At 39.2% G+C, this 15,481-nt stretch overlaps 1 protein-coding gene across 3 annotated transcripts in view; it reads right to left on the reverse strand.

Annotated features, from left to right (window-relative positions):
- Window positions 1-14,872, reverse strand: part of Kif20b (kinesin family member 20B) — a 61,384-nt gene extending 46,512 nt beyond the window's left edge. For all 3 annotated transcript variants that reach the window (XM_021224939.2, XM_021224935.2, XM_021224926.2), the window contains exons 1-11: window positions 14,772-14,872; window positions 12,977-13,124; window positions 10,487-10,573; window positions 10,287-10,403; window positions 8,843-8,981; window positions 7,412-7,596; window positions 4,561-4,597; window positions 3,895-4,116; window positions 3,285-3,396; window positions 377-448; window positions 144-290 (exon numbers count right to left, since the gene is read on the reverse strand). In XM_021224939.2, coding sequence (XP_021080598.1) covers window positions 144-290; window positions 377-448; window positions 3,285-3,396; window positions 3,895-4,116; window positions 4,561-4,597; window positions 7,412-7,596; window positions 8,843-8,981; window positions 10,287-10,403; window positions 10,487-10,573; window positions 12,977-13,123 — 1,265 coding nt within the window. In that variant the 5' untranslated portion in view covers window position 13,124; window positions 14,772-14,872. The remainder of the gene's footprint in view (window positions 1-143; window positions 291-376; window positions 449-3,284; window positions 3,397-3,894; window positions 4,117-4,560; window positions 4,598-7,411; window positions 7,597-8,842; window positions 8,982-10,286; window positions 10,404-10,486; window positions 10,574-12,976; window positions 13,125-14,771) is intronic.
- Between the last annotated feature and the right edge of the window lie 609 nt (window positions 14,873-15,481).

The raw sequence follows: 15,481 nt of genomic DNA on the forward strand, positions 1-15,481 counted from the left end.
ATGTGCTTTCTAAAGTGTCAGTATATATGTGCTGTGGAAAATAGTCACTACAATCACTGTGTAAGAAACGGTTTTCCAAAAAGGACTTAAGAAAGCAAAGTTAAAAGCTTAACAATTTTGATATTTATACTAATGACACTTACTTTGACTTTTCACTGTTCCTCAAAACATTGATACACTTTCCCAGAGTCAATAAAGAAGCGTTGATGTTCCCAGCCTCTCTTAACCTTTCACCTTCACTTTGTGTCTTCATGCTTCGTTCTGAACCAGCAAGGTCACATAAAGACAATCTAAATCAACCCCACCAAAGAAAGGTTACTGTAAAATTTTTCAAAATGTTTCAAAATAACTACAATTTAAAGAACTTTCAACTTACTCACTAACTCGAGTTACACGAGGCATTTCAGAGTCTTCTATCTGTAATATTCTAATAGTGAATATGCTGTGACTAAAAGAAGAAACAGAGATCAAGTATTATCACTCCATTTCAATGCATGCATTCTACAGAAGACAAGCACCTAAATGGACTTCTTTACACAGTTTAATCTGTCCTCTGCCAGGGAACTAGCTGCCTGATATATCAACTCCTACTCCATTGTCACCTACATATGCCCAACTGTCAAGCGTCACTTTATAACTTGTCAAATCCCAAATCCCTCAAAATTTCCCTCTTAGCACTCCAATTTCTATTAATGAAACCATGTGTAATAAAGAATCAATATGCAACTACTTGTGAGGAGAAAACAAAAGATCTAAAATTCAATGCCAGCCTAGACTACTAAGTGAGACCCTGTTTAAAAATAAAAAGTAAACACTGGCACAGGAGACCACTTCCTAAATATAACACCAGTAGCAGACACTAATTAATAAATAGCACCTCCTGAAACTGAGAAGCTTCTGTAAGGCAAAGGACACAGTCAACAAGACAAAACAGCAACCAACAGAATGGGAAAATATCTTCACCATTCCCACATCTGACAGGGGGCTGATCTCCAAAATATACAAAGAACTCAAGAAACTAGACACCAAACTACCAAATAATCCAGTTTAAAAAATGGGGTACAGATCTAAATAGAGAATTCTCAACAGAAGAATCTCAAATGGCTAAAAGACATTTAAGGAAGTGTTCAACATTCCTTAGCCTCGGGGAAATCTGAGATTCCATCTTACACCTGTCAGAATGGCTAAGATCAAAAACAGTGATGACAGCTTATGCTGGAGAGGATGTGGAATAAGCGGAACATGCCTCCATTGCTGGTGAGAGTGCAAATTTGTACAGCCATTTTGGAAATCAGCATGGCAGTTTCTCAGGAAACTGGAATCAATGTATCTCAAGACCCAGCATTACCACTTTTGGACATACAACCAAAGGATGCTCACTCTTACCACAAGAACATTTGCTCAACTATGTTCACAGCAACATTATCTGTATATGTCAGAACCTGGAAGTAACCTAGATGCCCCTCAACCAAAGAATAGATAAAGAAAATGTAGTACATTTACACAATGGAGTACTACTCAGCAGTAAGAAAAAAAAACAATGGCATCTTGAAATTTGCAGACAAATGAATGGAATTAGAAAAAACCATCCTGAGATAGGTAACCCAGACCCAGAAAACAAATACTGTACTCACTCATAAGTGAATATTAGGCAAAAAGCAAAGGGCAATCAGTCTACAATCAACAACCCCAGAGAAGGCAGGTAACAAAGAAGACCCTACGGGTGACATACATGGATCCGCCTAGGAAGAGGAAATAGACAAGATCTCCTGAGTAAAAATCAGGAGCATGAGAGGGAGGGGGAGGGGAGAGGGAAGAGGGGAGGAAGAAGGGGAGTGGGGAGGCGAATATGAGGGAAGGGAATGGAGTGGTTGAGTTGGGAGAAGGATAGAGAGGGAAAGCAAGGAACAAATTATCTTGATAGAGGGAGCAGTTATGGGATTATAGAGAAACCTGGCACTCTGGCACTAGGGAAATTCCTAAGAATACACAAGGATGACCCCAGATAAGACTCTTAAGCAATAATGGAGAGGGTGACTGGAACTGCCCTTCCCCTGTAATCAGATTGACGACTAACTTAATTGTCATCCAGTAACCGATGGAAGCAGATGCAGAGATTCACAACTAACTCCTGGGCCCAACTCCTGAAGTACAGTTATAGAGAGGGAAGAACGATAATATGAGCAAAGGGGTCAAGACCAGGATGGGGAAACCCACAGAAACAGCTGACCTGAGCCAGTGGGAGCTCACTGACTCCGAACTGACAGCTGGGGAACCTGCACAGGATTGAACTAGACCCCTGAATGTGAATGACAGTGGGTGACTTGGGGCAGTTTATGGGACCAGTGGCAGTGGGACCAGGATCTATCCCTAGTATATGAACTGGCTTTGTGAAGTCCATTTCCTATGGAGGAATACCTTGTTCAGCCTAGACAGAGGGTGGGGGGGAGGCCTTGGTCTTGCCTAAACATGGTGATGGGACAGACTTTGTTGACTCCCCATGGGAGGCCTTACCCTCTGAGGGGCAAAAGGGGGGGAAGGGGGAGGGAGGGTAGCGGGGAGTAGAAGAAGGGGAGGGGAGGCAAAGGGGACTAGTATGCAATAAATAAATAAATAGAATTTAAAAGATTTTTTTTTAAGTAAAAAGATGGCTGGAGATGGATGTAGGTCAATAGCAGAGTGCCTGTCTAGCATACTTGAGTCCCTAGGGTCAATCTACAGGACTATGGAGGGAAACAAGAATTTTCTTGCAGAGATCATACTATTAGTGAGAACACTATGGTATACAGATACATTCTTTGAAAATATAAAAACAAAACATAAACCTGCCTATACATAGGCTGCTGGAGATCACACTACCACCCCATGCCCATCTCCTGTAGACAGGGCTTTCTTCCATCCCCATGCTTATTCTGTCTCCTAGCCCCTAATCCCACATTTCATAAACATTCTTCCTTAACCCTCTGAGAGTATGACTATTTTTCAAATAGTATATTTATCAGGCTAAGATACAGTGAAAAGACTATCACTTTAAGCAACTGGGAAAATAATCCAGGATATAAAGAAAGAGTAAAAATGCCTCAAAAACATCCTGCAAATTAGGAAACCTAATGTCCAGACAAATAACTGCCTAGTACTTTTTTTTAATCTACAAAAGGCTATCATCATGCCTACAAATTCACAGTACATCTCAGAGAATCTTTGGCTACATCCATCTAAAATTAGCTACGTACATTTGCACACAATACTGAGGTGGTCTCTGGATTGTACCCGAGAGTACATACCTTCTACTAGAAGCATTGTTCAGTTTTGTAAAGGAAACACTCTGATGCTTCACTCCTAGCTTTAAAAGTCTGTATGCTTCTTTAGAATCAGATACTTGGATCCACTGCAGATCTTCAACAAATAAAGAAGAAATGTGCTAGTTTATAAAAATGTAGCATTTGTGCTACAGCATAATCTTTGCAAAGTATTTGCAAAGTATGTTGGTCACACATCCTAGAGAGCCAACTAAGCTACTCCTTACTCCACAAGACATGTAAAGTTGAGAATATAAAGACATTCAGTATTTAAGTTACACAAGCTCAGATGGAAGACTAGTAACATTTTACAGCTCTAAAAAGAAGTAAAGTAATAAATATTGGAACACCCTGAATTTTATTACCAAGAATATAATTAACATTCAAGCACATAAAGTATCCAGATCCCCTTCTACTCAATTATAATAAACATAATAAAAATATTTCCAAAGCACAATCTCATTTTTCTTGATATTAAAAATGAATAAACATACTAATTAAAAAAAAAAAACTTCCGTTTTGATGACTATAGCTGTCACAAATCCTAGAAGTAAGCTTTAGCACAATAAAATTAAAACAATGCCCTCTGATTTACCTTTTATGAAAGAATAGCCCTTTACATCTTGGGAAAGGCGTAGCATCTTTCTCTTTTGGAACTTAGATGACACAGGAACAAACAAATCGTAAATACTTTCATTATAAATCTCAAAGAAAGAAACCCACACAGAATATTTTATATTATCCACATTCAGGCTAGACTGGTCACAATCCATGGATTCTTCAAATTCCGGGATAGTCATAGAGTTTGTTAAACTTCCTATAGCAACAACAACAACAACAAAAAGATTACTATGCAAATTAGACCTTGACTAAAAAAATGAAATCAGAAATATAGACCATGACTCTTAGATTACTTAATCTCTTTACCATCTACATTAAAACATTTTAGGGAGCCAAGGAACAACTATTTGTGGCACTCAAAGCTTAGTTTCTTTTAATCTTCTCTTTGAAGAAGGAATCAAATACAAATTAATACAAAAGAAAATAAGAACAATTCTCCATTTCAATATTAGAGTTAGAGAAAATACATGTGTGATTCTGAACCCAGATGAAACTTTACAGCTACTCAGTTCATATAGTTTTGTAACACTATGTAGGAACTACATCATCAAAAATTAACATTGGAGGGGGATTTTGAAATTAAAACCTGTCAAATATATTTCATGATGAGCAAATTAACATGTGAGAAAAGAATCCTTACCACAAAGAATGTCATAACTGTCATTATGTAAAGTAACCTACAAGAGAAAAAGAATAAAGTTTAAAAACATTTAAAAATAGGTAAGATATTAATTACCTATTCAACTAAACCACTTAATTCAGTGATTCCTGCTAATAGCTTATTTCCTAGCTAAATGAATCTCATTATAAGAAATTTGGCAAGTATCAAATAAGAATATCTGATTTCAATATCTGCCAACCAGAAATAACTGCAAATATGTATAAATATGCCCACTTAATTATTTTCTATACATTTAATTAATATTGTAAGCTGCTTCTACATATAAAGATTACTTGTACAAATGTGATGAATGCTTAACATAACAGATATAAAATGACTTAATTATTCCTTTATTAGTATTCAGATGGGCATTTACAAAATTTTACCTGTAAAATATAATAGTACAAAGAACATCTTTATGTATTTCATTCTAATTATTTTTATAAAATATCTAACAAAGAAATGAACTGGTAGACAACAAGGTAAGTTTGAAGGCTTCCAGTGTCAATACGGTAGCCCCAAACTGCCTTCTATAAACATTCCACAATAAAAGCATAAAATGAACACCTCATGTTTAGATTTTCATAGATTAGTAATCCTTTAAGAGGGTAACTCATTAAGGAATTAACCAATGATTTTTTTTATGAATTACTTATTCAATTACCCACAGATCTCCATAATTTGCTAAAATATCATTTTACTTTGTGAGGCCATACTTTGTACCCACTGGCCAACCTACCTTCCTTCCCTCTTAATCTTTAATTTTTTTTTAAATTATGTACGAATGTATATACATGGGTTTGTTCACTGAACACATTAACGGATGACAGCTTACAGAATACAGTAACAGAAAATTTCCTGGAACTAGGATTACTATGCAAAATCAATCTTTCTTAACTGCTGAGCCATATCTCAAGTCCCATCTCTTTCATTTTTTTTCTTTTTTCAAGACAGAGTTTTGCTATGGCTGACTTGAAACATACAACCCTCCAACCTCAGCCAACCAAATGTGAATTACTTATTGTTATCATTATTCACTATTATTATAAACTAAGGCAAAGCTGAGGCCATTGATCAGGTGACTACATGCAGGCTAGTAAATAGTTCTTAGGATCAAGTGTTGGGGCACACGCTTGTAACCCCAGCACCAGGGAACAAAGGCAGGATGACTAAAAGTCAAGGACAAGCCAAGACTACATAGTGAAACTGTTTCCACAGAAGGAAAAGGAAGTGCTCATGGTTAAACTCAGTTTGGAGAAAGTAATAGAAAATATACTTGAAATACAACATCCCCTTGCTGAAGCACTACTTATAGTAAGGGGTATCTGGGTTGTTTGCAGGTTTTGGCTATTATAAATAATGCTGCTCTGAACATAGTTGAACAAGTGTCCTTGTGGTTTGATTGAAGATCCTTTGGGTTTATGCCCAAGATTGGTATAGCTGGGTGGTTTTTTGTTTTTAGCTGGGTGGTTTTTTGTTTTTAGCTGGGTGCTTTTTTGTTTTGTTTTGTTTTGTTTTTTGAGACAGGGTTTCTCTGTGTAGCTGTGGAGCCTGTCCTCGCACTCTCTCTGTAGACTAGTCTGACCTCAAACTCAGAGATCCACCTGCCTCTGCCTCCCAAGCACTGGGATTAAAGGCATGTGTTGCCACTACTGCCTGGCAGCATAGCTGGGTGCTGAGGTAGATTGATTACCATTTTTCTGAGAAACCACCATTTTGATTTCCAAAGCAGCTGGGCAAGTTTGTACTCCCACCAGCAATGGAGGATTATTCCCCTTATTCCTCATCTTCTCCATCATAAACTATCCTTAGTATTTTTGATCTTAGCCATTCTGATAGATGTAAGATGGTATCTCAGAGTTGTTTTGATTTGCACTTCCCTGATGACTAAGGATGCTGAACTATTCTTTAAATCTATTTCAGCCATTTGAGATTCTTCTGCTAAGAGTTCTGTTTAGATGTATACCCCATTTTTTAATTGGATTACTTGGTATTTTGATATCTAGTGAGAACTTAGGTTATTTTACTCTCTCTGCCTGGACTCTTGGGGAAGTACCTACGCCCTGCCCTGGATGAAATGACAGACTCTGGAGATCCTCCATGGAGAGCCTCACCCTCCCTGGGGATCGGAGTGGAGATTGGGTGAGGGACTGAGGGGCCTGGTGGGGAGGACAGAGGAGAAGGGGAGGAAGAGGGAGCTGGGATTGACATGTGAAGCAAGCTTGTTTCTAACTTAAAAAAGAAGAAGTATAATTTCACTACTGTTTAAAAGAAAAAAAATTGTATTCTACATATAACAAACAGGGGCAAGAAGGTAGCTCAATGTTAAAAGTGTTTATCTAGCACACATGAGGCCCTGGTCTGCCCAGTATCAGAAAAATCAAATGTGAAATCTGCACATGAGGGTGCGTGTCCATTCAGAGACAGAAAGCTTTCTACATAAGACAGATGTGTGGTGCACCCAGGAAGTCTGTCACTCAGGAAGCAAAGGCAAGAAGATTGGAAGGCTGAGATCAGCTGAGCTAAACAAGAAGCCTCTCAAGAAAAGGAACTGTCCAAATATTCATTTTTTGTTTCCTACATGCTTTTCTTTATAAGTTTTTATATTTTCAAATAGTTCATAAATATTTTAAAAGTATACTAATTCTATAACAAGAAATCAGTATCATTTACATTTCTATTTAGTATTGCCATTTGCCGCCTTGCATATTTTTCAAAAATAAAAAAGCACCATGACCAAAAGCAGATTATGATACAGACTACAATTATTCTGAAAGTTTACAAAACTTTCTTTGATTTTGATAATTTATGTACTAAAAGACTAACACACCTCTTTAATTTGCCGCAGCAACGCGCTTTTGCCAGCACTTTCCTCTCTCTCTTGCTCAGGTGATAACCGTAAGAACTCTCTACATCTATGTGGCTTGAAGTTCATCTTCGTATATAGTCTTTCCTGAAGACTACCAAACAATACATTCAGTGTTCTAGGCAAAATGCCAATATTTTCTTCTGTGCCTATAAAAGGATAGGAAAAAGGCAATATTTTTGGATTAACAATTATCCATTTATTTATACTACCAATAAGCTACAATAAAAAAAAGAAAATGCAAGAAATCAAAGTATTATTCAGTTTTCTATCATTTCAGTCTTTACTGCATTATCAACATATTCTGATTCAATAGCCTGAAATTTTACATTCAGATGTAGCCCAAATATTATAATTTCCTGCCATCCATAATTACAAAATGAAATGCTTTTTATTTATTCCATGCCTAATGTCTAAAGCATATCTTAATTCTTAATATTTTCCTTTCTATCATAAATTAAATATCAGCAATATATGACACTTAAAAAAATTGAGGGGATATCCAGGTAAGAGGAATAGCTAGGAGTTGTCTCTGTGTGACCAAATTAAGGAGGAAAGTTAGGACAAGAAAAGAATTTAATACAGCTTGGAGACGTAGTAAAGTGCTTGCCCAGCAACAACATGAAAGACCTGGATATCAGTGTGTTCTGGGAAATGAGTCAAATACATCAACCAAGTGTGTATATTTCCTCTCATATACAGAATCTAGATTTAAATTGAGAGAGAATATCACTGAAGTAGGAAGGGAACTATGAGAGGGGAAGAAGCAATATTAAGGGAAGACAAGGCAAAAAGAGCAAGCTATGAAATATACACACACACACACATATGTGCGTACAATACGTGTATGTTATTTAAGAGGAAGAAGGGGACTAGAAGAGGAAAGCATGGAAGAGTGGGGGAATGAAACAGGGGGAAATGAAAAGAACCAATTATAATGACATATACGTATGAACATGGCATAGTGAAACCAAAACTTCGACTTTGTTTTTGTTTTCTGAGATAAGGTCTCATTAAGTAGCTCTGGCTAGAATGGAATTCAATACGTAAACCAGGCTGCCCTAGAACTCAAAGAGCAGCCTGCCTCAGAGGCTTCCTACATGCTAGTACTAAGGGACTACACCAATATCTCCAGCTCCAATACTTTTTAATGTTAATTTTTTAAAAGCCTTAAAAACATACATATATGCAAGTTAACAAACTCAGCAGGTTGTTTATATATGTATTCACATACACACACACACATAGAATAAAAAAGAAAATGAGGTTATGAATTTGAGAAGGAACTATGGATATGGAATAGATGATGGAAATACAACTACATGCAATTATGAAAATAATGCATGCATACTAATGGTTCTTTTTTATTTTCTAGTCATAATAAACCATATTTACCTTGAAATGTATATGTTTTTCCAGAATTGGTCAGCCCGTATGTAAAGATCAGCCGACTGTGTCCTTTCAAGAGGTCTTTTACTGGCTGCATAATGCAACCCAGAAAGAAGTCTTTCTGTGAAGTTTCAGGTCCAAAAACCTAAGAGAGCATTTTAAGATATGATTTTTAAGAAAATTCATGTTCCAAAATTATTAAACATTTATTTTGAAATATTTATTCAAAACAGGTATCATTTCTACCACCAAAAGTACACTGACAGGATTTACAAATTTTTAGGATAGACACTTCAAGGCTGGCAAGATGACTCGATGGGTAGAGGTGACTGCCAGCAGCCCTAGCAACCATGGAAGAAGGAGAATGAAGACTCCTGCAAGGTCCTCCACGTGCATACCATAGCAGGCACACACAAGTAAATACAATTTAACTAAGAAAATAACTCTAGAAATCTCACACACCCAGCCAATCAGTATCTCATGAGTTTTAGAAAATATTTTTAATTAGAATAAAAAAGGTCAATACAGTGACTTACTTCAAATTATAAATTTACAGACCTCAGTTTCAGGGAAAAAAACATATGTGCACGCACGTGTGTGTGTGTATGTGTGTGTGTCTGTGTGTGTGTGTCTGTGTGTGTGTGTCTGTATGTGTGTGTGTGTTGATAATATTATTTATGATTCAATAATGCTTGCCTGAGGGTTCAGGATGCACAATTAGTCACAAGCTATAGAGATCAGGTAGTGGTAATATACACCTTTAATCCCAGGACTCAGGAGACAGGCAGATGAATCTCTGAGTTCAGGGCCACCCTGGCCTACATAAGAGTAAAGAGTAACAGAGTGCATGCCTTTGATCCCAGCACCTGGGATCACATGCTTTAATCCCAACACTAGGGAGGTAAAGGCAGGAGTGATATGGCTGGGCAGAGAAAGGAATATAAGGAGGAGACAGGAACTCAGTGCTTTTGCCTCTGAGGATTCATGGAAACAGGATTACCATTTCAGATTGGTAGAGGTAAGACCTACTGGCTTAGCTGCTTTGCTTCTCTGGTGTTCAGTTTGAAGCTTAAACCCCAATATCTGTCTCTACATCTTTTGTTTTCTGTGTTACACATACATACAAATACATACACATACTTATATGTGTGCATATGTGTGTATACATACATATATATATATATATATATATATAATAACACCAGCACCAGCACCATAGACTGAGCAAAGCAAGCACTTCACTGTACACAATTACACAACAATTTAGCCCAAGTCAAGTGTTGTGTATTAAAAAAAAGAAACAGAAACAGAGCAAGAAGAGGGACCTGGGGTATATATACTTCAGGGGGAAAGTATATGCTTTACATGTGCAAGCCCCTCACTCAATCCACTACACAGCTCCCTCAACACCACCCACACACACACACACAAATCCAGGGTACTTACTTACCTTAGAAAAACTGAATTTCTGTGCCATTTGTCCAGAGTTCTTCTCACTTAGCTGGCCAAGGATGCTTTGGGGATCTTTCAACAAAACACTCTGCGAATCCAGAACTTGTACACAACCCTAGAAAACAGGTTCACAATAAAAAGAGTGGCATTTATTGAATAAAAGCAAAACATTAAAATCTAATTAAATTCAACACAAACCTCAGCCTCATGCTCTTTTTCTGACTGTGTGAATGGTCTTATTCGAAGACAAACTTGGAGGTAGTTTTTAGATTCCAAACTGTCTGCCTAAAAAAAAAAAAAACAGAATATACCTTTTCAGAGATTTACTGTCTTCATATAGTTGATTATTTATATAATAGTCTGCAAAATTTTTATTCAGACACTAACCAGTATTGGTTTTGTTTCTTAATGTTTCTACAACCAAACCAAGGCTGTTGCACAAGTAATAAAGTCTCAGAAACTGATATTGTGATTCAAGCTTCAAGCTGAAGATCAAAAAAGCAAAGCAGCCGAGCCAATAGATCTTACCTCTACTTAGCAGAAATGGCAATCCTGTCTCCAAAAATCCTCAGAGGCAAAAGCTCTGAATTCCTGTCTTCTTCTTCTCCTCCTCCTCCTCCTCCTCCTCCTCCTCCTCCTCCTCCCCCTCCTCCTCCTCCCCTCCTCCTCCTCCTCCTTCTATTCCTTTCTCCACACAGCCATATCACTCCTGTCTCCACCTCCCCAGTGCTGGGATTAAAGGCGTGTGATCCCAAGTGCTGGGATCACTTGTATGTGAGCTGTTTCTTTTAGGACTGGATCAATTTCATGCAGTCAGTGTGAGCTTCAACTAACAGAGATCTGTTTGCCTCTTAATCCTGAGTCCTGGGATTAAAGGTGTGTGCCACCACTGCCTAGCTCTATGGCTACTGGGATTAAAGGTGTATATCACTACTGCCTGATCTCTATAGCTTGAGACTGGCTTTGCTTTCTGAATGCTCAGGCAAGTTTTAATAAACCATAAATAAAAGACCACCACACAAGTGTTGGTCCTCTATCTCCTCAATACTCAGGGGTTATGAGTGTGTAATGCTCTTGCAGAAGACCTGAGATCAGTTTCCAGCAGCCACATCAGGCAGCTCACTACCATCTGTAACTCTAGTTCCTTAATATGATGCCATATGACCTCCTAGGGCATCAGATAAACAGTGCACATACATATATACATTCTGAAAAACACCCATATATCATGAAATAAATTTTAAGAAAAAAATCCTGGTGGTCTAGATATGGTGTTACACACCTATAATCCCAGCTACTCTGAAGGCTAAAGCAGGAAGATCAATGCAGGAGGCCTGTCTGGACAACTTAAAAGACCTAAGGGATATAATATAGTTTAGTGATAGAGTGATTGCCTAGTATATATAAGCCATGGCTTTTATCAAGACATTTCAGATCTTTTTAAAAACATATAAGGGAAGTTTTTATCTATATAAGCAGGGGAAAGGAAGGGGAATTACAAACTCAAGTCTGTAATTTTAGTAGAAAAAACTTTCAGGAAGTCAAGATAATTCTCAGCCACAGGCCGGGCGGTGGTGGCACATGCCTTTAATCCCAGCACTCGGGAGGCAGAGGCAGGCGGATCTCTGTGAGTTCGAGGCCGGCTGGGCTGGACCGATAGCCTCCAAAACAATACAGAGAAACCCTGTCTCATTTAAAAAAAAAAAAAATTCTCAGCCACATACAAGTTCCAGACCAGCCTAGGCTAAGTGACATACCATCTCAAAACAACAAAATAAGGCCAGGGCTGTAGTGCATGCCTGTAATCCCAGGACTCCAGAGTTGCAGAGACTAGAGGGTGGGGTGAGGGAAAGCTACAAGAGAGACCCTGCCTCAAAACAAAGAAAATCAACTTTATTCCAACTGTATAAAGTTCACAGAGACTAGAGTTTGGGATATTTGAGTGGCTTCTTTAAACTATTTGGAAATGAATTAATACGAACTGGTTTTAAATAAAAAGAGCCAGAAAGGTAAAAATAATAATTCGCATAATGTGATTGTTCTCCGTGATTTGTAGAACTGTTTTGCTGAAGGGGCATTGCAGCCATCCCATGACTTTGGCACAAGAGCCTCAGGCGCACCTTGTATTATTGTGTACTTCAAACATAATAAAGCACTAGAGTCACCGAGGCATGTAAATTAGATTAGGGACCTTACTATGAGGAAATACTTTGTATAACAATAAATATGCCTTTGTAAGGCTGTTCAGGGTTCAGTCCATCAGAGAGGCTGGACCAACCTGCTCCACATAAGCCTTATCTTGGAGTGCCTTCTTTCTTCAACCAACCCACACTACACAGTGTACCCCGACAATAGAGATATTGCAGGTTCAGTTCCAGAACAGCACAATACAGTAAAGACCACAATTAAGCAGGCTACATGAATATTCCACCAGTTAGTGTAACTACCAAAGAATAAAACCTGAAAATTAAAAAAAAAAATTTCAGATGCTACCAGGTTAAGACACACATGCTAAGTTGTTTTGACTGTCTGTTTAAAAATGAACTATTATGTATTTCTTTTGCCACAGGTTCCACTGAAAAGCCAGGATACAAGTCTGCTTTAAATCAAGGAAGTTTACGGAAACTGTGACATGAACACATTTGCCCGGGAGCACAATAACCAACATAGTGTTTTTCTTGTACTTACCGAAGGGTTTTCAGCAACTAAGGAAAACTTTCGAGAGAGATCAAGCTTAATGCCATCAAAATTTATTCCCGAAGGCCTTGCAATTGGGTCAGCACTAAAAACATAAGATGGTCTAGGCAATCCATCTTGATTCAAATGAGATTCCATTCTGCAAGAAGAGCAGTAACCTCTTTAGACAACTGCCACACAATTGGAACTTAGGTGTGGTTCACGCAGTACACTTGCTAGCTAGCACAAGACCCAGGTTTTATCCCAAGCATAAACAGGGTGTGGTGACATAGGCCTAGAATCACAGCCCTAGAGGTGGGGCAGGAAAACCAGAAGTTCCAGGTCATCTTAGCTACATAGGGGATCCAAGGCCAGTCTAGGCTACGCCAAAGATCTCTTCTCAAAGAACAAAAAATAAATAAAAATAGGTTGGACATGATAAGCCCAGCCCCCCATCCCCTCCAAGAAAAAAGCACGTGGATCTGAGTTTGAAGCCAGCCTGATTCATAAAGTGAGGCCCTGTCTCAAATTAACTGATTAATTAATATAAAAAGTAGACAGTTCAACCTACTACTTCCCCCACCAAAAAAAAAGGAATTCGACGAAAATATTAGACTGCTTCATTTACAGTACAACAATCTATTATATTTACAGATTTTAAGTATACTAATATTGAACACTACCTACTACTATTCATATGATCCAATAAAATCAAAGAGACCATGGGGTGAATCAAGATCTTGTGTTACTTTCAGTACTTGGTGAAATAACGTATATAACATTAAATTGAATATAATCACTACAGGGTAAAGCTGACCGGAAAAGAAGATGATGATGATGATGACGATGATATGTTTAAGAATCAATCAAATGTGCAGGCAGTGGTGCCTGGTGCTTTTCATCAACACTCAAGAAGCGGAGGCACCAGGGGGGTGGTCTACAGAGCGAGTTCCAGGGCAGCCACAGCTACACAGTGAAATCTGTCTCAGAAAACAACCAGCAAAAAAAAAAAAAAAAAAAAAAAAAACCTACGAGATGCAAAATATCAGAGAGGAAAAGGACACCTCTTGCCTTTGTTTTTCCAAAGAAACAGCAATGCAGAACATCTACACGGAGATTCCCAATGTAAGGAAACAGGCATCCATCTACATTTGTTTACTCTACGGCGGGCTCAAAATACATTCCAACAGAAGTGCCCAACTAAAACTGTTCCACTCCTATTTTCTTTATATACACATGAAACCCAAATAAGCTTATTTTCTAGCCACAAAGTGGCCTCTGCCCAGAATGAGACCTTGTCACGTGCCGAAACTGCTCACCTCCGGAATTCAGGCAGCCAGATGTGGCAAAAGTCTTTTATCTGTCCTATAAAAACATTAGTGTCGCCGGGGCGGTGGTGGCGCACACCTCTAATCCCAGCACTGGGGAGGCAGAGGCAGGCATCTGTGAGTTCGAGGCCAGACTGGTTTACACAGAGAGTTCCAGGACAGCCTCCAAAGCCACAGAGAACAACCCTGTCTCGAACAACCAAAAAGAAAAAAAAATAATGCATATATTTACATACATATACATTAATGTCTTTACATCTAACTTGCATCTCCTTTAACAGACCAAGAAACCAAGGCCCAGAGAGATTAAGGTCTTGCGGGTCTGAACTACCGAGAAGCTGCGGCTCAGACCCCCACCTCCAGCAGCCCCGCTCGCAGACCACGGTCATCACGAGCCCCGTGAACGCTGACACCGCCGCGGTGCCGCAGCCTCAGGAGCTCTGTGCAAGCAGCCACCCTCGCAAGCGTCAGCTCCTCACCTGCAGCATGGCACGTCCCTGGCACGGGGAAGCAGCTCCAAAACCACCCGGTTTTCAAATTCAAACAATGGCGGCCCGGCCGCAATGAACCCTGGGAGTGGGCGTGGCTTCCGGAGAGACCTTGGAGCTAGGCTAGCGCGCGGCGGACTTTTGCCAGCGGTTCCGGAAAAATCCTTTCAAATGTGGGGGCGGGACTTGGTGCTCTGGGCGACCAATGGGCAGTGGCAGGCTCGTGGGCCGCCTGGCTCGGCGTTCTGTGGGTGTCTCCCGGCTGCGGTAGGTGTGATCATTCATTCTGGTTGCAGGGCTCAGATTCTGTCCATAGTAAGACACCTCAGAATCCTGTCATTCCGGGGCCAGAAAGGACTTGCGACCTGGGGCCAGGGTCAGTTCCCTAGCTGAGTGATTCTGACTGTTGTCGGCAGCGACCCTCGTGGATGAAACAGATCTTTCCTCAAAATACGTTTTTTAGAAGCATTTTCTTCACCTTTTTTTTCTTTTCTTTTTTCTTTTGACTTCTCTGAAAGTATAACCAGCTACCGCTACGAGGCGTTGGGCTGTGACAGTTTTATCCTAGGCAAGGAGGTCTTTGCAATGTCCAAAATGTTAGTGCCCGAGCATCCTTTTCTGCTTCTCTTAAGTAATCCTGTGAGTGAGGTACTGATTACTAATACATTCATATGACAGGGATTTACTGATGGGGCTAGACT

Source organism: Mesocricetus auratus, unplaced genomic scaffold (assembly GCF_017639785.1).
Source record: "Mesocricetus auratus isolate SY011 unplaced genomic scaffold, BCM_Maur_2.0 Super-Scaffold_4256, whole genome shotgun sequence".
Taxonomy (NCBI): Eukaryota; Metazoa; Chordata; class Mammalia; order Rodentia; family Cricetidae; genus Mesocricetus; species Mesocricetus auratus.